The sequence below is a fragment of the Chenopodium album genome, chromosome 25 (genome assembly GCF_948465745.1).
Source record: "Chenopodium album chromosome 25, dcCheAlbu1.1, whole genome shotgun sequence".
Taxonomy (NCBI): Eukaryota; Viridiplantae; Streptophyta; class Magnoliopsida; order Caryophyllales; family Amaranthaceae; genus Chenopodium; species Chenopodium album.
Window position 1 is genome coordinate 8156981 of NC_137858.1, and position 22734 is coordinate 8179714.

At 34.1% G+C, this 22734-nt stretch overlaps 3 protein-coding genes across 3 annotated transcripts; all 3 read left to right on the forward strand.

Annotated features, from left to right (window-relative positions):
* Positions 1-360: 360 nt before the first annotated feature.
* LOC145613264 (uncharacterized) lies at positions 361-6089 on the forward strand. The gene is made up of 16 exons (XM_081668336.1): positions 361-479; positions 987-1077; positions 2311-2432; positions 2622-2681; positions 2833-2952; positions 3215-3334; positions 3466-3607; positions 3709-3879; positions 3986-4141; positions 4251-4357; positions 4497-4584; positions 4666-4807; positions 4896-5049; positions 5200-5316; positions 5518-5641; positions 5726-6089. Exons 1-16 carry the CDS (start codon positions 391-393, stop codon positions 5969-5971), a joined length of 2049 nt encoding a protein of 682 aa, XP_081524462.1. The 5' UTR covers positions 361-390; the 3' UTR covers positions 5972-6089.
* Positions 6090-6960: 871 nt separating this feature from the next.
* Positions 6961-11231, forward strand: LOC145613263 (actin-7-like). Its single transcript, XM_081668335.1, has 5 exons — positions 6961-7099; positions 9064-9134; positions 9239-9632; positions 10199-10812; positions 10942-11231. The coding sequence occupies exons 2-5, from the start codon at positions 9075-9077 to the stop codon at positions 11005-11007; spliced, it is 1134 nt and encodes a 377-aa protein (XP_081524461.1). The 5' UTR covers positions 6961-7099; positions 9064-9074; the 3' UTR covers positions 11008-11231.
* Positions 11232-19573: 8342 nt separating this feature from the next.
* On the forward strand, positions 19574-22671 carry LOC145613188 (actin-7-like). Its single transcript, XM_081668250.1, has 5 exons — positions 19574-19730; positions 20967-21039; positions 21131-21524; positions 21620-22233; positions 22325-22671. Exons 2-5 carry the CDS (start codon positions 20980-20982, stop codon positions 22388-22390), a joined length of 1134 nt encoding a protein of 377 aa, XP_081524376.1. The 5' UTR covers positions 19574-19730; positions 20967-20979; the 3' UTR covers positions 22391-22671.
* Positions 22672-22734: the final 63 nt, after the last annotated feature.

Below are 22734 nucleotides of genomic sequence, written 5' to 3' on the forward strand. Positions count from 1 at the left end.
AGGAATGATTACATGCTGATTTGGTTTTGCCTAGCTAATCCATCAAATTATTGAAGTTACCAAAGAATAATCAAATCAAATTTTCTTAAAGTTACCAAAGAATGAATAATCAAATCAAATATCATTTAAGTTACCAAAATTACTTATTTGCTACTTTCATAGTTTCATTGGTGCATCCACCCTCATATCCTATGTAGTTCCATTCACAATCTTTATAATACTATATATCTTCTATGTTCATGTTGCTCCATATATATGTATATATCATAAAATTTTAAGTCATATGATGTCTTATAATTAGCTCAAATTAAGCGATTCTTAAACACTTTCATCTTGTTCTTTAACAGATCAATACTCATATCAGCATACTTTTAATCTCTGCTGATAATCATGCAAGGAGCTCATGTTTGCCTTGCAATTGTGGTTTTGGTTAATTTCATGCAAATTTTGCATGCTAATTATATCACCTCATCATCAAGGTATAACCTCTTCATTCCCTCCTCGGAAACAATATGTTCTTTTTATGTGAAATAAAAGAGATACTATAAGGTGTTATGATCTTATTTTAATTAATGGTTTATGATTTAATTTGCTCTTAAATTTTCTAATTCTTGCAATATGATCTTATTTAATTATAACTAATTAGTTGCAATGTGTGTAGAAATATTAATTAGATGGTATAAATGATTTCTATGAGTCCATTTCGTATATATATTGTTACGTACAACTTTGATGCGAAAGGTGAACATATTATCATTGATCACATCAAAAAGGCCATATAGCACAAACGGAGTATATTTAGTGACAAGCAATTTTCATTAGTAAAACTTATTTTTGATCATTAATTTAAAATAAGTGTTCATGTAAATACATTTGTCATAAGTCAATTTTATTTACTAAAAATTAAATCAATTGGCATAATTAATTTTGTGTTTTCACTAGACTCATACTACATTGCCTTATGAATTATGATATTGTACTTATAGAAATTCAGCACTTGATGAAAAAGTATATAGAAGTTCAGAGGATGTCCAAGGCCCATCACAAGAGGTGCAACTTCATTATCAAGATAACCATGTAATCACTAACCCCTTTTTTTTGTCTCTTCTTTCTTAAAAAAAAAATTAATTGTTATTTCTCTTCATGTGTACTATTAGGTTGCATTGGGTCCCATACATTAATGTTCAACCCAAATCTAACTCGTTTAATGATATGTAACTCGAAAAATTATATGCAAGTAAAAGATCAAAGGGGGGAAAACTTAAATTTAAAAAGCCCATGGCACTTTGATTTATGACTATTATAAATTTACTCCATTTCTTTAACTTGCAACACTGTCTCAAGGCTAGTAATTAAAGAAGGTAAGTGGACAACTTTATCAATACAATTTAACACTAGAAAATAAAAAGGGTTGGTATCTATGTGTATAAATTATTTTGATTAATTAGTTCATTAGCATCATCTAATCTCCTCCTTGAATTATGTGTCATGAGGTAGTGCTGAAAGTTAAAGAAATGGAGGAAGTACTTGATCACGTTAATTGTACTCCGTATTTATTTGTATTTATTTGTAAAAATAAACGTGATCATATAAAATGTTGTTGGATTAGTCATTATATAACATTTAACTTATATATAGTTGAAGTTATAATGGTCAAAGTTGCTTTTTTGACATGAATAACAGTCAAATTGTTGTAAAAAGTTCGTAGTTCGACCAGAATACTTAATTCTCCGTCATTAAGTTATTAAAGTTTATTATTAAGTTGAAGATAATAAAATCATTTCACATCTTTTTTATAATATATAGGCAAAAGCTAACAAGGGTGTTAGATAAAATAACAAGAAGTAAAAATATTAAAATAAATTGAACATTAATTACATGCGTGATTATATTATGGATTCTCAAATTAATACCACTCCTAGAAATATTTTGAATGATTATCTAAGCCCCGAGCGTTCATTAATAAGATTCTACGTAATACATCTTTTAACCAATGATGTTCTAGAATTTGTTATATACACCCGGGTGTACCGTACACCTAACTAATTCAAGGTTAGTTTTTGCCTATCATTTGATGATTAAAAATAATAAACAATCATCAAAATGAAAACAAAACACTACACCCGGATGTATATAACAAGCTCTCATGATATTATGAGTCTTCTGACCCATTAATTAAGTGTGAGAGTCGATAAGTCATAGGTTCAAATTCTTCTATCTCATTTGTAATGTCCTTGTCGCTCATTCTCAACCAAAAATAAAATTAATAAACCTTTGAAATTTTTTATCAATTGAAAATGGCTGTGACAGATTGTGTTGGACAACGGCATAATACAAGTGACATTATCAAATCCCGAAGGAAGTGTCACCAAAATTCAATACAATGGCATCGTTAATTTGCTTGAAGAGCTCAATGAGGAATCCAACAGAGGGTAACCTTTCTATTTTCCCCCCCTTTTAATTTATCATCATATTAGGTGCTATGACCAATTGTATGTATTATGTAACGCCTTTTTCTTTCGAGTTTGTACCAATTTTATGTATTATGTAACGCCTTTTGCTTTCGAGTTTGTACCAATTGTATGTATTATGTATATAGCTTACGTGACTAAAATGTACAGGTATTGGGATATTGTCTGGAAAGGCGAAGGAGTTACAAGAAAAAAGGGCAACTTGGATAGGTACGTAACTTCCTTAGAACCACCCAATTGGGTAGTTGTTGCTAATTCGAGTTTTAGTGTACTTATATGTAACAAACATTGTAATTCAATATAATTTCTGCATTACATTTCATATGCTAATTAACAAAACGTCGCGTTTTTGGGTGCGCAGGCTTGATGCAACAGATTTTAAGGTCATTGTGGAGACAAGTGAACAAGTAGAGGTCTCATTTACAAGAACTTGGAACTCATCTCTTAAAACCAAACTTCCTCCTTTAAACATTGACAAAAGGTCCTACTTTCTATACTATGATAAGTTCATCTTATAATTAGATTATTGACTTAAACTTGTGCAAAATCTAGTTTTTACATTTTGTGTTATAGGTGTAACTTTTTTTTTGTTATCGCGTACATATAATTCCATACTCCCCTTTGTGTTATGAATGAATGTTTCTGATCTTGTGAATGTCTTAGGTGATACAGTTAATGAGTAATTAAGTATTATACAAATACACTGTTTTGTGCTAAATCATGGAAATTTGATATGTATGTAGGTTCGTTCTGCTTCGTGGTTTTTCTGGCTTTTACACTTATGCTATCTATGAGCATCCAAAAGACTTTCCTGGTTTTACTCTGACAAATACTCGGCTTGCTTTTAAGCTAAACAAACTATGGTAAGATATGTGCATTGTAACATTATTCATGTCCCAAAGTGCATGTAACATAATTTACTGTCATAAATCTATGGTACTAGTGAGTTAATTAGTGATACTCGAACTAATGTTTTGATCAATGGGGTGTACAGGTTTAACTACATGGCTATGTCAGATTTCAGGCAAAGAAAACTGCCTCTTCCTGATGATCGTTCACCTAACAGAAGCGAGGCCTTAGCTTATCCTGAAGCAGTTTTACTTACCAACCCAATCGAGCCAGAGTTTAAAGGAGAGGTACATTCAGCTACTATACTATTACGGAGTATAATTTATCCCTGAATCAGAAAATTGCAGATCAAGTCCTGATGTTATTTCGCTTGTTTGGTAATGTATAGGTCGATGACAAATACCTATACTCGGGTGAAGCCAAAGACATCCAGGTACATGGGTGGATATGCAGCAACCCACCCACCGGACTCTGGCAGATCATTCCTAACAATGAGTTCCGATCTGCTGGACCAACCAAACAATATCTGACATCCCATGTTGGCCCGACTTCCCTCTCAGTAAGTTGACCTAGTGTATAATTATGCCTATAATCTTCTAGTTATGTTCATTGCTGATTATGTACTGTACGACATCTAACTTGTGCTCATGTGTGGTGATTGTCAGGTACTCCTAAGTACTCATTACTCGGGTCAAGAACTAATGGCAGAATTTAAAGATGGAGAACCATGGAAAAAAGTTTTAGGGCCTCTTTTTGTATATGCTAATTCTGCGAAAAATGAGAGTGACTCACACCAATTATGGGAGGATGCTAAACAGCAGGTTTTTAAGTTAGCTAGTCAAGCAAATTTCCAATTTACAGGAACTGAAGAATAAAATTTGTCAGTTCTTTTCTATAGAAGTAGTAATATGTTTTATAAATTTATTGCAGTTGAGTGTTGAGGCAAAGCGTTGGCCTTACACCTTTGCAGTTTCGGATGATTACCCATCATCTGACCAGCGCGGCAGCATTAGTGGTAGTTTACTAGTCTATGATAGGTTAGTGAACACTTCATTGTGTTAATTTACTCTCAATTTTGGTGTTTTGTGTCATGCATTAATTTTGTTCCTATATATAATTTCTGTACTCCAATTCAGTCGATTTGAACTGATATAATTTTATACTACATATTGCTAGGTACCTGAAAACGAATACTTCAGCAAGTAAAGCATATGTAGGGCTTGCAGCTCCAGGAGAAGTTGGATCCTGGCAAAGGGAAAGCAAGGTAACTGAGTACAAAACTCGCTAATTTCTAGCTGCATTAACTTGAGATTTTTACCAATTATTTAAGATGATCTCTTTCTAGGGATATCAATTCTGGACAACAACAGATGACAAAGGTCATTTCACCATAGAAAATATACGGCCTGGAAGCTACAATCTCTATGCATGGGTTCCCGGCTTCATTGGAGATTACAAATACAACGACACAGTTGATATAACAGCAGGTCTGATAATATGACAGGAGTATGTATAAAGATGTGCAAAAGTTTATGGATTTAAAGCTTATGCAAGTAATATTTTCTTGGAATTCAGGACATGCTATTGACCTGGGTGATCTTGTGTATGATCATCCAAGAGACGGACCTATACTGTGGGAGATTGGTGTACCAGATCGTTCTGCTGCAGAATTCTTTATTCCTGATCCTGATCCGAATCTTGTCAATAAACTCTATCTGACGCGTGACAGGTTAGTTTTCCATGGACAGAAACCATTTCACTCTATAATCTTGATTATTTCCTGTAAATACTTGTTTGCTGTTCAAAACTTAAAAACAAAATGCACATCCGTTGTTACAAAAATTAAGTTTAATAAAATTGATGATCTTGTTCTTATCAGGTATCGACAGTATGGTTTATGGCAAAGGTATACAGATCTGTATCCTGACGAAGATTTAGTTTATACTGTTAATGTTAGCAACTATCAGAAAGATTGGTTCTTCGCTCAAGTTACTAGGTAAAATTTCCCACCCACTTCTCCTCTCCTCTGATCATTTTTTACCTTACTAGTTGCCTAAAAATTATTTACTATGCACTCATCTTTAGTTATTTGTCTGAAGTACACTTTTAATGATCAAATGGACAACATTTTGGAACAAGACTAGACGCGTTCTTTTTTTGAAGGCCTAACCAAATAGCTTTGATCCAACTCATTCAGGAACGTAAGCAACACGTATCAAGGAACGACATGGCAGATCAAATTCCAACTCGATAACCTCATCTCCTCTGGAACCTATTACTTGAGACTATCACTTGCATCAGCAACTAATTCAGAGTTACAGGTATCTACAAAATGCTATTCTTTGTAACATTAAATTCTCTGATATGTACAATCCTTCATTCCTAATGCACTTGACTAATTACAGGTTAGGATCAATGATCAACATGAAAATCCTCCATTATTCACAACAGGACTAATAGGCTTCGACAACACGATTGCTAGGCACGGCATTCATGGACTATATTGGCTTTACAATGTGACCATACCAGGCAGCAAATTAGTGCAGGGAAATAATACCATTTTCTTGACACAAGTTTGGGGTCTTAGCCCTTGGAGAGGCATTTTGTATGACTACATTCGTCTCGAAGCTCCTGTTACTGATGCCTACTAATTCTTTAATTAATTAGGTTCAAATTCATTGCTTATGCATGTAAATATACAAATTAAACACATTTTTTTTGGGGAAATAGGTGATTGGATTAGCTCTATTGAGTTCACAGGGATATATATAGAAGAGAGATTTACATTAGTCTCTAATTTTTTGGCTCTTGTCAGCTAATTTTTCAGATGTTTGTAGGAAAAGAAGGGAGGAGGATCTATATTACTATGATAAATAAATAACTTTTAGATCAGACTGGCTTTATATTTTCTTGAAAGTAATTTATTATTGTTGAGCTTGGTTTATTTTTGTATGTAAGAATATTAGACAAGAATCATGTACTCCATAATAAAATTATTTTTAGGGTGTGGAGCCTCGAATATGTTGTTCCACATTAGAGAAGAAAAGACAAAACAATCACATTATAACATTGGAGTGATAGAGCCATAAACACCCTTTACACCTTTAACAACTACGGAATATAAAGAACTTTTTTTTTTTTTGGCCTTTACACTTTTAGCAGCTATAAAGAACTTTTGTTTATGCTTAGGTTAATTTTATATATTTTTTTATAATCCACACGTACAAAATAAATAACAAGAGTTTGTTAGCCATGGGACTTATAATGTCCCTAATGACAAAGAAATGGACAAAATATACCCCCGTTGAAATTCATATTCATAACTTTAAAATGTGTTTATTGTTCCTAACCCTTCCTGTAAATCATATTCATGATTTAAACAAGTTCTTAATATGTATTCTGTATAATTGTTGCATCTGCATAAAGTATCTTAACCTAAAATTTAGTCATAATTGTTGGATCATATGGAAAATAATTACAATTTCCTTACATATGTCTATGACAATAACACCTCAATTTAATGATAACTATTACACTCATTAGGGTTGCCTAAATTGCCAATATGAAAACCTTAATTTAATTTTTGTATAACACACAAATTCATACACTTTGGATTTATTCTCTCATTCAAAAACATTTGAATAAAACGACAGCGCACCATCAATATATTCCGCCAATCTCGCTGTCACTCTCTCCAATTCTCTCCTCTTTCTCTCTCCTCTCACTCTCTCTCTTCTCTCTCTCTGTTCTTCATTTTGCAGGGCATCTTCACTCTCAAGGTATAATCTTTTACTAATTTCGGAATATTTTCCTTTTATTTTTAATCATTTCAATTTGTTTTATTAATCTTGTTCAACATTTTATGTTTCAGTTGGTTTAAATTTTGAATTTGTTGTGTTTGTAATTTTGTAGAAATGAATTTGTTTTGTTTCATTGGTTTTCGTGCATGAACTTGAATTTATGTTTAAATTTGTAGAAATTTTGTTGGTTCGATCTATTGTTATGTTTTGCTTGAATTAATATGATTTTAACTTTGTTATATAATTGAAAAGCATAGTTTAAAATCAATTAAATGAATTTAGAAAGAGTTGTGCTTTGTTTAGGGTAAGGGTTTTAGGTTAGACAATATGTTGGAATTTGTTGTAGTTATTTGAGTGATTTATGATGGAGAGAATCAGAATAATAGTTTGCATGTTTTTGGAAACACCCAAATAAAAAAATTAAAAAAAAAAAAAAAAAAAACACACACACACACACTAGAGAATCTTGTCTATGGTGGGGTTTGGGGAGGTCTAAATGTGTACGATACGCCGCCGCCTTTGGTTCTATAGAATCGTAAGTCGTAACCAGTAGCTTTCGGCTTGATTGTTAGTTCTATACAATTGTATGTTGTAACCGGTAGCTTTCGGCTTGATTGTTAGTTCTATATAATTGTATGTTGTAACCGGTAGCTTTCGGCTTGATTGTTAGTTGGTAGGTTGGATTTTTGTGTTAAACGCCGTCCTTTTCGTATTATGAGGCACCCTTGAATTTATAGATATAACTTTGACTGGTAATTTTTCACAATAGATATATTGTAGCTAAAATTAAAAAAGTATATTGTGTGGTTAATTTTTGTGAAATAAAATTGAGATGAGTGATGGATGAAGTTTCTTCTTTTACGACGTCATATGTTTTGAATATAAGGGATTGATTGTTTAATCTTGTAGCTATAGTCCTATGTGTATTGATTGAGTTGGTTCACTAAGTCCTTTTGATGCAGTAGAACATGTGAAGTGATGTATGGTATGTGGTGTACTGGTTGACTTTTAATAACAGAGCGAGGGGAAGAATTAGATGCTCCCAGTACCGAGTATTATTAGAATGTGTTGTGCTCCAATCAATGTTATCTCGGACCCCTAGATGTGAAATTAGTCTACAAATTTAACATTATGTGGAAATTTTGTTTGCTTCTAATCCAAACTGAGGTGATATTCTCAGTACCAAGTTAATTAGTTGTGACTGTTGAAAGTTGTAGTATCTTTATATTGTTGCATTTCAACCTAGATCATGGAAAGGCGAGTAATTTCATTAGGATGATGATGGCTTTTGGTTGTAATTTGTTATGTGAAATATTAACACAGAAGAGAAATTGTTAATCATTATAAATGATGCAAATGTTGAGGAAGCATTTGTGCTACTTGAATTTGATTTTAAGTCTAAATTTTGTTGCCCTTGCATAAGAACTAGACTGTTTACACTATGCTTTTTGCTTTGAGCTCTATTGGGAGTTCTCTTTTAAGTTAGTAGCAGGTTGATTTTCTTCTCCATATGAACTCAAAAGGTAGTAGGTTCTCCTAAGTTTTCTGATGATTAAGTCCTTATCAGATTAAGTAAAATCTTGAAAATAGATTAACATTGTGTTTCCATCACATTTGCTTGTCTAACATTACTTCTTGATAGATATACTTTTTTATTTTAACTTAGGTGTTAATTTTGAAAATTCAACAAACTAGAAATTAGATCCAGTCTATGAGCCATTTATGATTTCATAAAGTTGGATATTTAATATATCTGAAGTTGCTTTCAAAAGACAAGTGGTTAATTTTTTCCGAAAAGGCATTTTACTAATTACATTTGAAGCAATCTAGACAGATCGCTCAAGATTTTGGGATTAGTTTAAAAGCAGTGTAGGGTACGGTAAGGGATTAGTTTTTGGGGTTGATGTTTTCTTAACCTTTTGATTTACACTATTTTTGTGTAGTATAAAGAAGGATGGCTGACGGAGAGGATATTCAACCCCTTGTCTGTGATAATGGAACCGGAATGGTTAAGGTGACATTTTATATTGTATTTTTTTCCCTTTATATGGTGTACTTAAAATGTTTATTGAGAAATTTTAAGGTTATTGAATTAATACGATGTACTTTCCTTGGCAGGCTGGGTTTGCTGGAGATGATGCACCAAGGGCAGTCTTCCCAAGTATTGTTGGTCGACCCAGGCACACTGGTGTCATGGTTGGTATGGGCCAAAAGGATGCATATGTTGGAGATGAAGCTCAGTCTAAAAGAGGTATTTTGACATTGAAATACCCAATTGAGCATGGTATTGTTAGCAACTGGGATGACATGGAGAAGATCTGGCACCACACCTTCTACAATGAACTTCGTGTTGCTCCTGAAGAGCATCCCGTCTTGCTGACTGAGGCCCCACTGAACCCCAAGGCTAACAGGGAGAAGATGACTCAGATTATGTTTGAGACATTCAATGTTCCTGCTATGTATGTTGCCATTCAAGCCGTTCTCTCACTCTATGCTAGTGGTCGTACTACAGGTTGGTAGTAATATAATCACAAATCATCAATATTTGTATCATACCCTTTATCTGGCGATTCCACATTCCACTATGCTAAATTTTTCATTGCACAAAACCTTCATGAAGGTATCATGTCCCATTTTCAATTTTCTGTGCCAAAACTCTTGCCACTTGCCAGCTTGATTTAGTTCCCATTTATTCTGCTTGTTCCTCTATGCTGACAAACTTAAGGGCACATCACTGCGTTTCGAATTTTCTCAATTTCATTTAAAATCACCTGGTAAACAAAGCAACGAGCCTGAGTTTATAAACTTTCTTACCTTTAGACTTCTAGGTTCTTGCCTCACTTTGATCATACTGTCTTAACTAACCCACCTTTTTATTCTAATGATCTCTTTTAAATTTATACTCAGATCTTGTAGGTCTGTAGCCATCTGGTTTTCTGCTGTCATTTTTTTCACTTTCTTTCAGATGTCTTAATGTTCCTACTTTCTGATAATATGCATTTTTGCGTTTGCTCTGTTTTTTCCTACTCATTTCTGTTTTCTTCTTGTTTCCTGAATCTTGTGTTGTCTTCTTAACAGGTATTGTACTCGATTCTGGTGATGGTGTGAGCCACACTGTGCCAATCTACGAGGGTTATGCTCTTCCTCATGCTATCCTCCGTCTGGATCTTGCTGGTCGTGATCTTACTGATTATCTCATGAAAATTCTCACCGAGAGAGGTTACATGTTCACAACATCTGCTGAACGGGAAATTGTCCGTGATATTAAAGAGAAACTAGCCTACGTTGCTCTTGATTATGAACAGGAATCAGAGACAGCCAAGAGCAGCTCTGTGATAGAGAAGAACTACGAGCTACCTGATGGTCAGGTGATTACAATTGGAGCTGAGAGATTCCGTTGTCCAGAGGTCCTGTTCCAGCCTTCACTAGTCGGAATGGAATCTTCTGGTATCCATGAAACAACCTACAACTCCATCATGAAGTGTGATGTCGACATCAGGAAGGACCTATACGGTAACATTGTGCTCAGTGGTGGTTCAACTATGTTCCCTGGTATTGCTGATCGTATGAGCAAAGAGATTACTGCTCTTGCCCCCAATAGCATGAAGATCAAGGTTGTTGCTCCACCCGAGAGAAAGTACAGTGTGTGGATAGGAGGATCTATCCTTGCATCACTTAGCACATTCCAACAGGTACTGCTCCTTCTCCCTTTCCCCCTCGTAACACACTAACACAATTTAATGCATTTTATGATTCTATTGAGGGAAATTATTAGAGTTATTCAGGGTAGTACATTAATATATATCCTCTATATTTTGCAGATGTGGATCTCCAAGGGTGAGTATGATGAGTCTGGCCCATCAATTGTTCATCGTAAGTGCTTTTAAGTTGTGTATCCGTAATTGTTGGCCTAAATCCCCCCCCTCCCTCTCTCTCTGCCTCTAGGAACATACCAGTTTGGTGGAACTTTTAAAGTCTTGTATAATTTTAGTTTGGTTGAGATGAATTAAAGCCTAGTTACTACGGATGTTTTAGGATATTATGGAACAGAATTGTAACTGTTGTTGGGTGCTTGTAATTGCAATTTAATGATATTTCGTTTGTAACTTCATTTGCGGTTTGTTAAAATTTGCTATGATAGGAGTTTGGTCCTTCATTCATTAAACGGAATGAAGGGTTTTGTTAGCCTCCTTATTTAATTTGTCTTGTATGGGTGTTTTCACATTGTACATTGTATTGATTGCCTACATAGGCCATTTTCAGACAAAAGAAAACACATTGTCTGATTTGAGATTTTGTTTTAGTTTTTAGTACTAGTATTTTTTTTTTAACTGTTAAGTATAGGTTTTTTTTTTTTTTTTTTAATATTATGTGATATACATTAGTATAGTTTTTTTTTATATTATGTGATATACCCATCATATAAGTGTGTTTTCTAATATCATTGATGTTGTATAAGTTCCAATTACTTGCTATTATTAATACTTCATAGGTTGGGTTTGGTTTGGTCGATTCTTAATTTTGGGTTTGAAGTGTATTTTTTAATCACCCTATTCATGGGCTTTCAAATTTCAAGTTGGTCTTTTCTTGGTATGGTGCTTTGGTATAGGGTTTGGGTCGTGTCAGTTTAACAAAATTGCCCCTTTTATTTCTAGAAACTTGCTTGAATGATCTCCAACAATTGCCTTGAGTTATACCCTTTCTGTCCCTTTGAGTTTGTCCCATGACTCCAATCCACATCTTTCATCTTATAAGAGTTGTGTTGACTGTTGAGTAAGAATTGGTTTTAAGTGTGGGGTAGTAAATAAAGATTGTAGGGATTATGTTAGCTACTATGAAATGAGACAATCTTATAAAGACGACTTAAGATGAAAATTAGGCAATCTTTTGAAGGGATGAAGTACTAGTAATTTATTTTTACTTTAACAGACAGATCTTCCCTTCATCCATGTTTAATCATGCCTAACCCCATCAGTCCATCACCATCTGCATTACCAAAGTCTGCCCATTTTACTTTTATGATTTATCCCTTTTGAGTAAGCCCCATACAATAACTTATCAGAGTACTTTCTAATCTCTATTCATACATTCACAACATTTGATCCTCCAATTTTCTCTCTTACCAACTCTATACAACCAAACAAATTTAAAAGTAACTATTGTTGTGGATCGAACCAGAGGAGGCGTAATTAACTACCGAGTACTCCATACAAATTAGTGAGGTAGTTATGTGTGGGCATAATCTTAGGCTACAAGTATGATGCTTTGAACTACAACTTGAACTAGAAATCTTGGACCCCGAACAGCTGAGTATTGAAATAGAGGAACAAGAAAGAAAAGTTAGGGCCAATAAAAGTTACTTGGTCATAAATTGTCTCAGTCAAACACAAGAGAGCTCGTAAGAAAGAGTTATAACACTTGAAAACAAGAAGAAAAATTTTTTGAGACCTTTTTTGTACATGAATATAAGGTCATTATTCAGGTGGTGTTTGAGCACGAAATCATTGAAATGACCAATTATACACCGAAACAAAGCAACAAAATGGATTGTGTTTCGATTTAAGGGAGAATATTTTGAACTAGATGATTTGGAGTTACATTGAAGCTGACAAATTGAGATGGCATCTTTGTTGTTTCATGTCTCATTGTCCTTGGAATCATGTTCTGCTAATATGGTGTATTTTGGATATTTGTTATGGGAAATTCATTGGATATGAGAACAATAAACTTGTTGTGACTAGGGTCGAAAATTTCGATAGAAGTGTGCATGGGATGGGGTGGGGCGGGCATTAACTCATTAACTTCGTGTTGTATCGAGCTAAGATGGTAAATTTGAAATCGAAACCCATGGCATAAATCATACGATACACTTCGTAGGCAACTTTGATTTGAAAGAAAACCTTCACAATGTGGTTTTTCGGATCAGGGGGTTCTGTTAAGTTATACGTCAGATTAACAATGAGCTTGATATCCTCAATGTTCATAACAAGAGGTTGTCGCTCTCAATTTGTATCTTCAATCTTGATTCCAATACGACAATGGACGACGTAGTTCCCCTAGTGGAAGTTGTGGGATGCTTCGACATTAGTAATTAGCTTAATTTGCTTTGATCAAACCATTAAAGTTGAGTTTAGCGTATGGAAAGAAGTTTGGCAAGCATATACATGAAAACTTTGTTGATATTTTAAGGTTTCTTCATTAAATTAGAGGCCTTTCTATCTTTTCATATACTCAATAGTCCATAGAACTATGAGGCTAGTGACATTATGGAAACTTTGAGGCAACGAACAAATACTTGTCACCTCACTTAAACCAACTGTACAATAAGTTGACCTCCATATCTAAATAGTGGATACTTCATCCACTCTTAATGGCAACTTTTGATAGTTTGAGAAAAATATAGGGCCAATTTTAACATGCCATGTAAAATGAAGGCCATTTTGACATAAGATAGGGTGACAATAAGTCAAAACTTTCTTGGTATTCTACTCTAAACTATTTACTAGTCTCAGTCTATTAGCCTAAGAAAAACATGAGAATCACTTTAGCATAATGATAAGAGTTCGGTCTCATAACTCAAAAATCATAATCAATAAAAGCTCTTTAGGAGCAGAGATTCCCTTATCCTTTCCTTTCACTCTCAATGAACTTAGTCGGTAGAACTAGACTTGACCAATGAAGATCAAACTTGAACATAAATTTAGACTATATTGAACAACCTTTATTTTAAAAACGTAAAATGAAAAAGGAAAAAAAATATACAAAAAGTTTTTTTTAAAAAAAAATTTAAAATATATTGAAAGTAAAATTCACGTATCTATAGGTAGTAACTTTAACAATACGTAACTAAGTGAATATTTTGGTCACTCCTACAGTAGTAGAGTAGTTCAATTCCTAGTAGGCTAGTAGTATGAGTAAAATGGGTTTAACTTTTAGAACATGAGTGGTACTTCCCTTGGGAGACAAGTCAAAAAAAATTGTCCAAGTTTAGAAAATAATGAAATGGAGATTGCTTACCTTTCAAAGAATCTCAGCCGCTATTTAAACCTTACCGGTATTGCCAATTAGCTTAACTTCCAAATTATCCCAGCCACTACCATCCTACCTCTTTTAAGTCTTACCACTAGTACCCCTCTCTTACTGTATGCTATGACAATGAGTGTTGCTCAACTCCTATTTAATTGATTGACAACCTTTTATTTATTTTTAATTCGGTAAGGTGACTGAGACTCGTGGTTTTTGCTTGTATCAGCCGACCTTATTGCCGACCTTTTTCTTTTTAAGTACGAATAGATTCTGTCAGATAATATAAACTCCTTGATTAGAGTGATTTTCATTGATCAATATTTATAGGGTTACAATGAGAAACCTAATCATATTAGGTAACTATAAGATATGTACAGATATCAAAGATAATCTTATACAAAATATATCCTAAACCTAGGATGAGAATATTTTATGGATATTCTCTATCACACCCCCGCAGTCAGAGCGGGAGAAAATCGGATGCTCAGACTGGATCTGAATCACGCATCGGACGGTAAGGATAGTATGATAACCCATGATCAAAAGAGAAGTAGTAGACATGTGCCGGTGATGACAATGATGAGAAGCAACAGCCACGACCTACGTAGAGTAGAGATAAGCACTGCTAAGCCGGAGGAGAAGGAGAAGAGCCGCACACAGACTTGGGCTAAGTTGCAGATCCATAGAAGAAGAAGCTAAGGAATCAAACCATCATCGGGATAAGACACTACACTACTACGTGAAATCACAGTTGAATAAAAACAAATAAAATAGCGCAAAAAAAAGATTAAATTCCACCGCTTGAAATTAATCTCAAAAGAGAAACCCAGGTAGCAAGAATCAATACTCCACAAATATTCCAAGTGCTGCAACAATAAGAGGAGCCAACTTGATAGCAAAAGAGATGTGCAAAAGTAGTTGACCTTATTCTGATATACCACCACCAAAACAAAATTTATGTGATTATGTGTAGAAAAACCAATGGGGCAATGTAAGAATCATTGTTGGTCATGAGGAGGTGGAAATAGAGTGCGGCACATGGAGAAGGTTGGCAGATGTGGTTACTTCCAGTAGTGGGAGGCGGTAGTGTATGCGATTGCCACCAATGATGGAGGCGGCTTTCGCGGTTGCTACTGTCGGTGGGAGGCGCAAGGTTACATAAAGATTCTAAAAAAAAACTTTGAGAAAAGGAAAAAAAAAATCTATATGTGTGTGTTTGCGGAAGCATAAAAAATTTGTGTATATCCCGCCGGTGGGTTTAATTTTCCAACCCACCGGCAGGGTGAAAATTTTTATATATGATCCCAAGATCTCACCTAAGCTGTGATACCATGTTAGATAATATAAACTCCTTGATTAGAGTGATTTCCATTGATCAATATTTATAGGGTTACAATGAGAAACCTAATCATATTAGGTAACTATAAGATATGTACAGATATCAAAGATAATCTTATACAAAATATATCCTAAACCTAGGATGAGAATATTCTATGGATATTCTCTATCAGATTCATGTAAGTCATAACATGTACCAAATAAACCAAGGTATAACAAATATATTGGAGATGAGCTTAGGTTGAACATGCACAAGGACTTGTCAAGCACAGCATGAAAATGACCCAACCTATCTCAAACCCGGCATGGCATTAGACATGCATCGGTAAACCATGAGCTATGTATGAACATATCATGTTTAAAATTTGGCACGAGACTAATGTGAGCTATGATAAGTAATTCTTAACCTGTTTTAGGCATAAGTGCATAAAGCATTTGAGCACGAAACACGCTGACACAACACATGGACCTACAAAGCATAGGACGCTTTTCCTGGCAATATAATCATAATGGATCACATAAAACTTCCCGTGGGGATAACTAAGATGGTTTCATCCTTAGACAAATTGTTGAAGATGTTTGATTATTTCATGGGAAGTATTCAATGAAAACTCAGGAATTCGTTGAAATAAACTCCAAAAAAAGCAAGCTAAGAAAGGAATAAGAGAAAAAGGCTATAAACCAAGCTCAAGGCCGGTGCCGCCTTATTGGCTTATTGCCTATCAATCTAAAACAGCCTAATTAGGCCCTACATTGTTAGTCTATTGTACAATTAGGAGATTCTTTTTTTAATGTTTTATTTTTTTCTTCTAGTAGAATCTTGATGACATTCCAAGCTTTTCTAACAGCCAAAAACAAGTAGTACTACGTATTAAAAAATTAAAATTAAAATCGGTGCTTTAATAATTTTATGGGAAAATTGTTACCATTTTTGTTACAATGACTAAAGAGTGAAAATTTTGGCAAAGATGGTCCGAATTAATTGTAAACCGTAGCATTTGACATCAATGATATGGAGCACTTTCTCCTCTCTTACTTGTAAACCTTTTTTTTTTTCCCTTTGTATAAGTTAATTACGTAAAAATTAGGTGAATAGATGGCACCACTTATTATCAAAGTATATTTGGATGGTCCTAACAATAGATAAGTTTGTAACATCGAGGGAAGTGAACATTGTAAAATCCATCAGTTGTATTGTAATTTGTTTCTTCTAGTGTTACAATTATCATTGGTAAATTACATGTGCCAAAAGTTTAGTTCTTGAATTTTATGACCACAAATAAATATTGTAAGTATTCCATCATTTTCCCTTCATCTTTATGTTTGTGATATCATGTTAAGGTAAATGTTTCTATGCCTATTTGATCCGAGACTTGTGATATAAAGAGATGGGATAATGTGTGAGGAATAATAAATTTATAAGAAAAAGTTGAAAAATCAGGATTTTGTTCACTATTTTCATTGTCAAGTGGCAATAAAAATAAAGATTAAGTAACACATTAGATAGGGGACCTTGTTGAACCCGTAGTCATCAGGGTATTTTTAGCTACTTATATTACATACCTAAGGCTTGTTTTGATTAACTGATCTGAGTTGAACTAAACTGAACCGAACTTACTGGAGCTGAATTGAACTGAATATTTTATGAGAGATGGAAATTAAAACTGAAAATAACTAGTGGAAAGCTTAATACTAAATTCAATTTATGCAATGACAAATATTGCCACCTGTTATATATGTACATATGGAATATTGTATTCTTCAATGCCAACTAGTTATGGATTAATTGATTGATTATGTAATCAAAGTTGTTCAACCTTATTGATTCATGATATTTCTTCCTCAAGTGTATGTCTAATATTCTTTTTATCAATTTGTTCAAATTCTTGACCTACCGGCCGGTTTGGATGTTTTCAGGTAGTATGGCATGCATTGATGAGGCGTGAACTTAATTTAGAGTATATGAATGTCTTCTTAGGTGGACTTTAGATCGAATTTGTCATTTTTTTTTTCATATTAGTTAATATATATTGTAATTATTTATGTATGTAATATGTATGAAGTATATGTTATATGCGTAGTTGAAGATAAAAATAATATTATCTACCTTCCGTACCTTTTTATCCTTTCTATTTTATTATATATCATTTGATCCACAATTTTTAGTTCACAAGCATTATATATGTAATCGCATACTTCATATTACATCTATTTTAATTTTTCAATAGAATAATATTTCACAATCTCCATTCACATCTATACTTCCCACGTCATAACAATTTATCGTCTAAAACTATATGCCATTGATGATTGTCAAAACTAATTTGATTTGGGAAAATTCATTTAATTTAGTGGTAGTTTCTTCATAATCTTCAAAAGCTGCTTGATTATCCTAGCCTTGGTAATCTTGGATATGATGCCTTTGATTATTAATCAAATGAACCTAACATTATATTGCAATTTTGCAAGTACAATTATACAAGTCTTATAACGAAATATACCAAATCTAATTATGATATATAAAGCAAACCAACTATAGGTGTCGATGAGTTTAGGTGTTTATGCCAACCTTGGTTACCACTGTATAAAACTTCTAATATGGTGATAAGAAAATCTTGAACAACATTATGATACTATTGCCGATGTATTAAATAAAAGTGTTAAAAATCAATTATTTCAAAAGGAATTCTTCTACCATATACGGGGTACAATTTAACATAGCAATGGAACATAAAATAAAATTAAGTTGTAATTAAAAAAATCATTCAACTCTACAATTCGTGATACCTTCTTTTGGATTAATCCTTCATTACATACATAGAATGATGGGTGCGCAACATAACCATCTTCATATTTGGCCCTAAGCCGCTAAGTTTTCATTCCTCTTCCAAGTTTAAACAACTAACACTGTGTCAATTTATTGACGGTTCTACCCTTTTCCTTAGTTTTTATACGAATGGAAACCTTATGATGACTATCATTCGTTGTTCATGTATACTTTATAACACACAGAATACATGATAAGTCATTCTCACGTAATAGATTAATCCATCAATCCACATATAGTAAGTCATCTATTCTTCATAAGCTGCACTAGGTGTTACACTTTTAAATCTCACATTCTCATTCTGTTTTATTTAAAATTATCTTCTTTTTTTTTGACGAGATATTTAAAATTATCTCATCATCAAATAATAATTCATTACAAATTCCACCAAAGTACCTTTGTGGCTTTGTATAGTAATAGACTAAGGGCCTGTTCTGATTGACTGGATTGAGCTGAATTGAAGTGAACTGAATATTTTATAAGAGGAGGATATTAGGAAACAACTGAACTGAACTGAACTTAAGCTGAAGAGAACATACCCTAATAGTTATCTTATATCTCATCCTCTACCATTCACAATTCTATTATAATTAGATATTACCTAGAGATTTTGAAACATATAATTAACCTCTATGTAGAAATCAAAACATACCAATTTTTCCCCGAACATTATTAAATAACATAATCGACAACGATTTTCGAACAAATAACATGTAGGGCAAAAAAAATTCCTCAAAAGGAAGAAACATGAACACCCAACTTAAAAAGGGGTTGGAAAATAATAACTACAATAACCCCAACACAACGTGCTTCCACATTCTCTCAATATTTTCTAGCACATGAATTCACAACAACATTCTGTCAAATTTCTTATAATATCAATTTTCTAAAATAATTATGTCTATTTCAAAAGAACCCCAAAAAAATTAAATATAAATAAAATCTAATTTCTCCAAAAATAAAAAAAATAAATAAAAACAAAAAAGCAAAAAGTGACCACGTGGACGAGTACGTGCTTCCAGCTCACATGATGTCACACCGCCCGCCCTCACTTTCTCTCTCCTCCCTGGAACTTAAATCATTGTCCTCATTTTTCCCCAAATATTTTCTCTATTTTTTAATTATTTTATTTCTTTTTTAAATTACTAATTTAAATTAAATAATAAAATAAAATAAAAACCCTCTAAATTTTTTTAAAAATATTTGAAATGAAATGTAAAGCCGCATTTACATTTCATTTCATTTGCATTTCATTTCGGAGCTTTTCTCCTTAACATAAAGGATAGCAAGTCACTCATTCAATCGCCTCTCTCTCAAAATTCTCACTTTCTCTCTCTAAATTCTCTCTCTAATCTCTTTCACTTTCTCTCTCTACTTTCTCTCTCCTCTCGCAGCCGCAAGCTCGCTTCGTTCTTCAAGGTAAGCGCTAAAAAGCTCTCGCACTTTGAATTTCGGATCCTCTTTTTTGTTTTTATTTTTAATTTTTTAGATTAGATTCAATTTTTTTGTAATTTATGATTCTGGATCTTTCTTTGGCTTTGAATTTGAGTTTGAATTTGTTGATAGTTGAGGTTGATTTGATGATATTTTGTTCGATTTAGTGTTGTTATTGGTGGATTAGTTTCCGATCTGAAAGTTGTGGTTCAGTTGACTTGAATTGATTGTGATTTGACTAGCTCGATCTACTGAAATCTGTTGATTTTGTGTAATTTTATGTTCGATTTATGATTTTTGACGATTATTGAAATGTTAGGGTTTACTGTGATTGATAATGACATTAGATTCAATATTTTGGAGATGCTTAAATGCTCGATTACTGTCATTTGGATCGATTTGCGATTTTAATTTGATGAGCTGATTGCGATTTGGAGATGTGAAAGTATTGATGAATTGCGAAGTTTGATGCTAGATTTCTGTCATTCGTAGATGCTAAAACGTTAGAGAGTATACTCTTTGATGAATTGTTTTGCTTGAATGGCAGATTTCTTTCATTTGGAGATGTTTGAAGTAGTACTTGAACATGCGGTTGTAATTAGCTGACAGCTATTTGTTTTAAGTATGATTATATGTTCATATTAAAGTTGTAGGATGCTGATTGCTGTATTATAATTGGATCAAATGAATTATTAGTATTAGACTCACTTCATTCAACATATGATCGTATAAGTAGGTATGAATAGAATGTTGAGAAATGTTTAATAGATACTAAAGCTCGAATTAGAGATCTAAAAAGTAATTTGCTCCTTTTCGGCCTTTTAAATCTAGAGATTCCTAAGAGGTTGGTCTTTCTCTGTTGCTGCTAGGTTGTTAGACATTATAGTTCTTTTTGAGTGGTTTGGTTTGAAATAACAATTGGTAGCATGAAATGTGGTGTGATTGAGTTTGGTGCAGAGGTGCGAATAGTGTTAAGAATACGATACAAAATTCAATTGACATTGACTAATAGCTGTGTATGTGTCATCATTGAAGTTTCAAACCGGCATGTAGTAGTCATGATTGAGTCATATATTATTAACAATTATGTACTGATTGTGTTTAGTTGACTGTTTCATGTTGAATTGGTCTGATAATGAGATATGGGTGATCGAGTCCGTTGTTTATTGCACCTACAAATCACAATTACCTTATATTGATGTGTGGACATTGTTTATGTAGTATATAAATCGAGATGGCTGATGCAGAGGAGATCCAACCCCTTGTCTGTGACAATGGAACTGGTATGGTCAAGGTAAGATGACACTCTTGCACTAGTTGCAATTGTTCTTACTGTTTAATGATTTGTGTTGGATCTAAATTTGCTTCTGTTTTTCATTGTAAAGGCTGGATTTGCCGGAGATGATGCTCCAAGGGCCGTCTTCCCAAGTATTGTTGGTCGTCCCAGACACACTGGTGTCATGGTTGGTATGGGACAGAAGGATGCATATGTTGGAGACGAAGCTCAGTCTAAGAGAGGTATTTTGACCTTGAAGTACCCAATTGAGCACGGTATTGTGAGCAACTGGGATGATATGGAGAAGATTTGGCATCACACCTTCTACAATGAACTTCGTGTTGCCCCAGAAGAACACCCAGTGTTGCTTACTGAGGCACCATTGAACCCTAAGGCTAACAGAGAGAAGATGACCCAGATCATGTTTGAGACCTTCAATGTGCCCGCTATGTATGTTGCCATTCAGGCCGTTCTATCTCTGTACGCTAGTGGTCGTACCACAGGTTTGTAGCTACTCAAACTGTTATGTTTATCTAATTTCCTTGTATTATTGTCTGCTGTCATGTGTATTAACATCTCATCTGTGTCCATTGAACAGGTATCGTGCTCGACTCCGGTGATGGTGTGAGTCACACAGTTCCCATTTACGAGGGTTATGCCCTCCCCCATGCCATCCTTCGTTTGGATCTTGCTGGTCGTGATCTTACCGATTATCTCATGAAGATCCTTACCGAGAGAGGTTACATGTTCACAACATCAGCTGAACGGGAAATTGTCCGTGATATTAAGGAGAAGCTTGCATACGTTGCTCTTGACTTTGAGCAGGAATCAGAGACTGCCAAGAGCAGCTCTGCCATTGAAAAGAACTACGAGCTTCCTGATGGTCAGGTCATTACCATCGGAGCTGAGAGATTCCGTTGCCCAGAGGTCCTCTTCCAGCCATCATTGATCGGTATGGAAGCTGCAGGTATCCACGAGACTACCTACAACTCCATCATGAAGTGTGATGTCGATATCAGGAAGGACCTATACGGTAACATCGTCCTCAGTGGTGGTACAACTATGTTCCCTGGCATTGCTGACCGTATGAGCAAAGAAATCACAGCTCTTGCTCCCAGCAGCATGAAGATCAAGGTTGTTGCACCTCCTGAGAGGAAGTACAGTGTCTGGATAGGAGGGTCTATCCTTGCGTCTCTCAGCACCTTCCAACAGGTACTGCATCGTTTTAGTATTGAATTGTTAGTGCTTTGTTGCAGTGTTTTAATTTAAAAGCATATAACTCATAATGTTGTGTGTTTTGCAGATGTGGATCTCCAAGGGAGAATACGATGAATCTGGCCCATCAATTGTTCACCGAAAGTGCTTCTAAGAAGATAAGTTTTGAGATTGTAGTCCTACATAGTCTCCTGTTGTCTCTTTGTTTTTCTTTCTGTTTGGTCAAAAAAGAAAAAAAAAACGTATTAGTGTGGTGTATGGTTTGATTTGATTTGGTCGAGAGAGATGGAGAGGGTTTAGGAGCTTGTGGTTTTTTTTGGGACCTAAGCTTGGAATTTCTATTGTTTGTTGTAACTATTTTTCGAGAATTATGGTATGTAATCTTTGCGGATTGCAGAATGTTTAATTTCTATACTCTACTATTTTTCTGGGTCACACCTTGCTGCAGCCTCAGGTTTTTGATCTCTCATGTGGCTCTGTTTTTTGCCATAATCTTCA

Excerpts from the sequence above, each read along its gene's own strand:
- LOC145613188 (XM_081668250.1), top strand. The coding sequence starts at position 20,980 with ATGGCTGATGCAGAGGAGATCCAACCCCTTGTCTGTGACAATGGAACT. Across the intron at positions 21,040-21,130 it reads ATGGAACTGGTATGGTCAAG|GCTGGATTTGCCGGAGATGA; the intron begins GTAAGATGACAC and ends TTCATTGTAAAG. Across the intron at positions 21,525-21,619 it reads CGCTAGTGGTCGTACCACAG|GTATCGTGCTCGACTCCGGT; the intron begins GTTTGTAGCTAC and ends TCCATTGAACAG.
- LOC145613263 (XM_081668335.1), top strand. The coding sequence starts at position 9,075 with ATGGCTGACGGAGAGGATATTCAACCCCTTGTCTGTGATAATGGAACC. Across the intron at positions 9,135-9,238 it reads ATGGAACCGGAATGGTTAAG|GCTGGGTTTGCTGGAGATGA; the intron begins GTGACATTTTAT and ends TTTCCTTGGCAG. Across the intron at positions 9,633-10,198 it reads TGCTAGTGGTCGTACTACAG|GTATTGTACTCGATTCTGGT; the intron begins GTTGGTAGTAAT and ends TCTTCTTAACAG.
- LOC145613264 (XM_081668336.1), top strand. The coding sequence starts at position 391 with ATGCAAGGAGCTCATGTTTGCCTTGCAATTGTGGTTTTGGTTAATTTC. Across the intron at positions 4,358-4,496 it reads AGTTTACTAGTCTATGATAG|GTACCTGAAAACGAATACTT; the intron begins GTTAGTGAACAC and ends ACATATTGCTAG. Across the intron at positions 4,808-4,895 it reads CACAGTTGATATAACAGCAG|GACATGCTATTGACCTGGGT; the intron begins GTCTGATAATAT and ends CTTGGAATTCAG.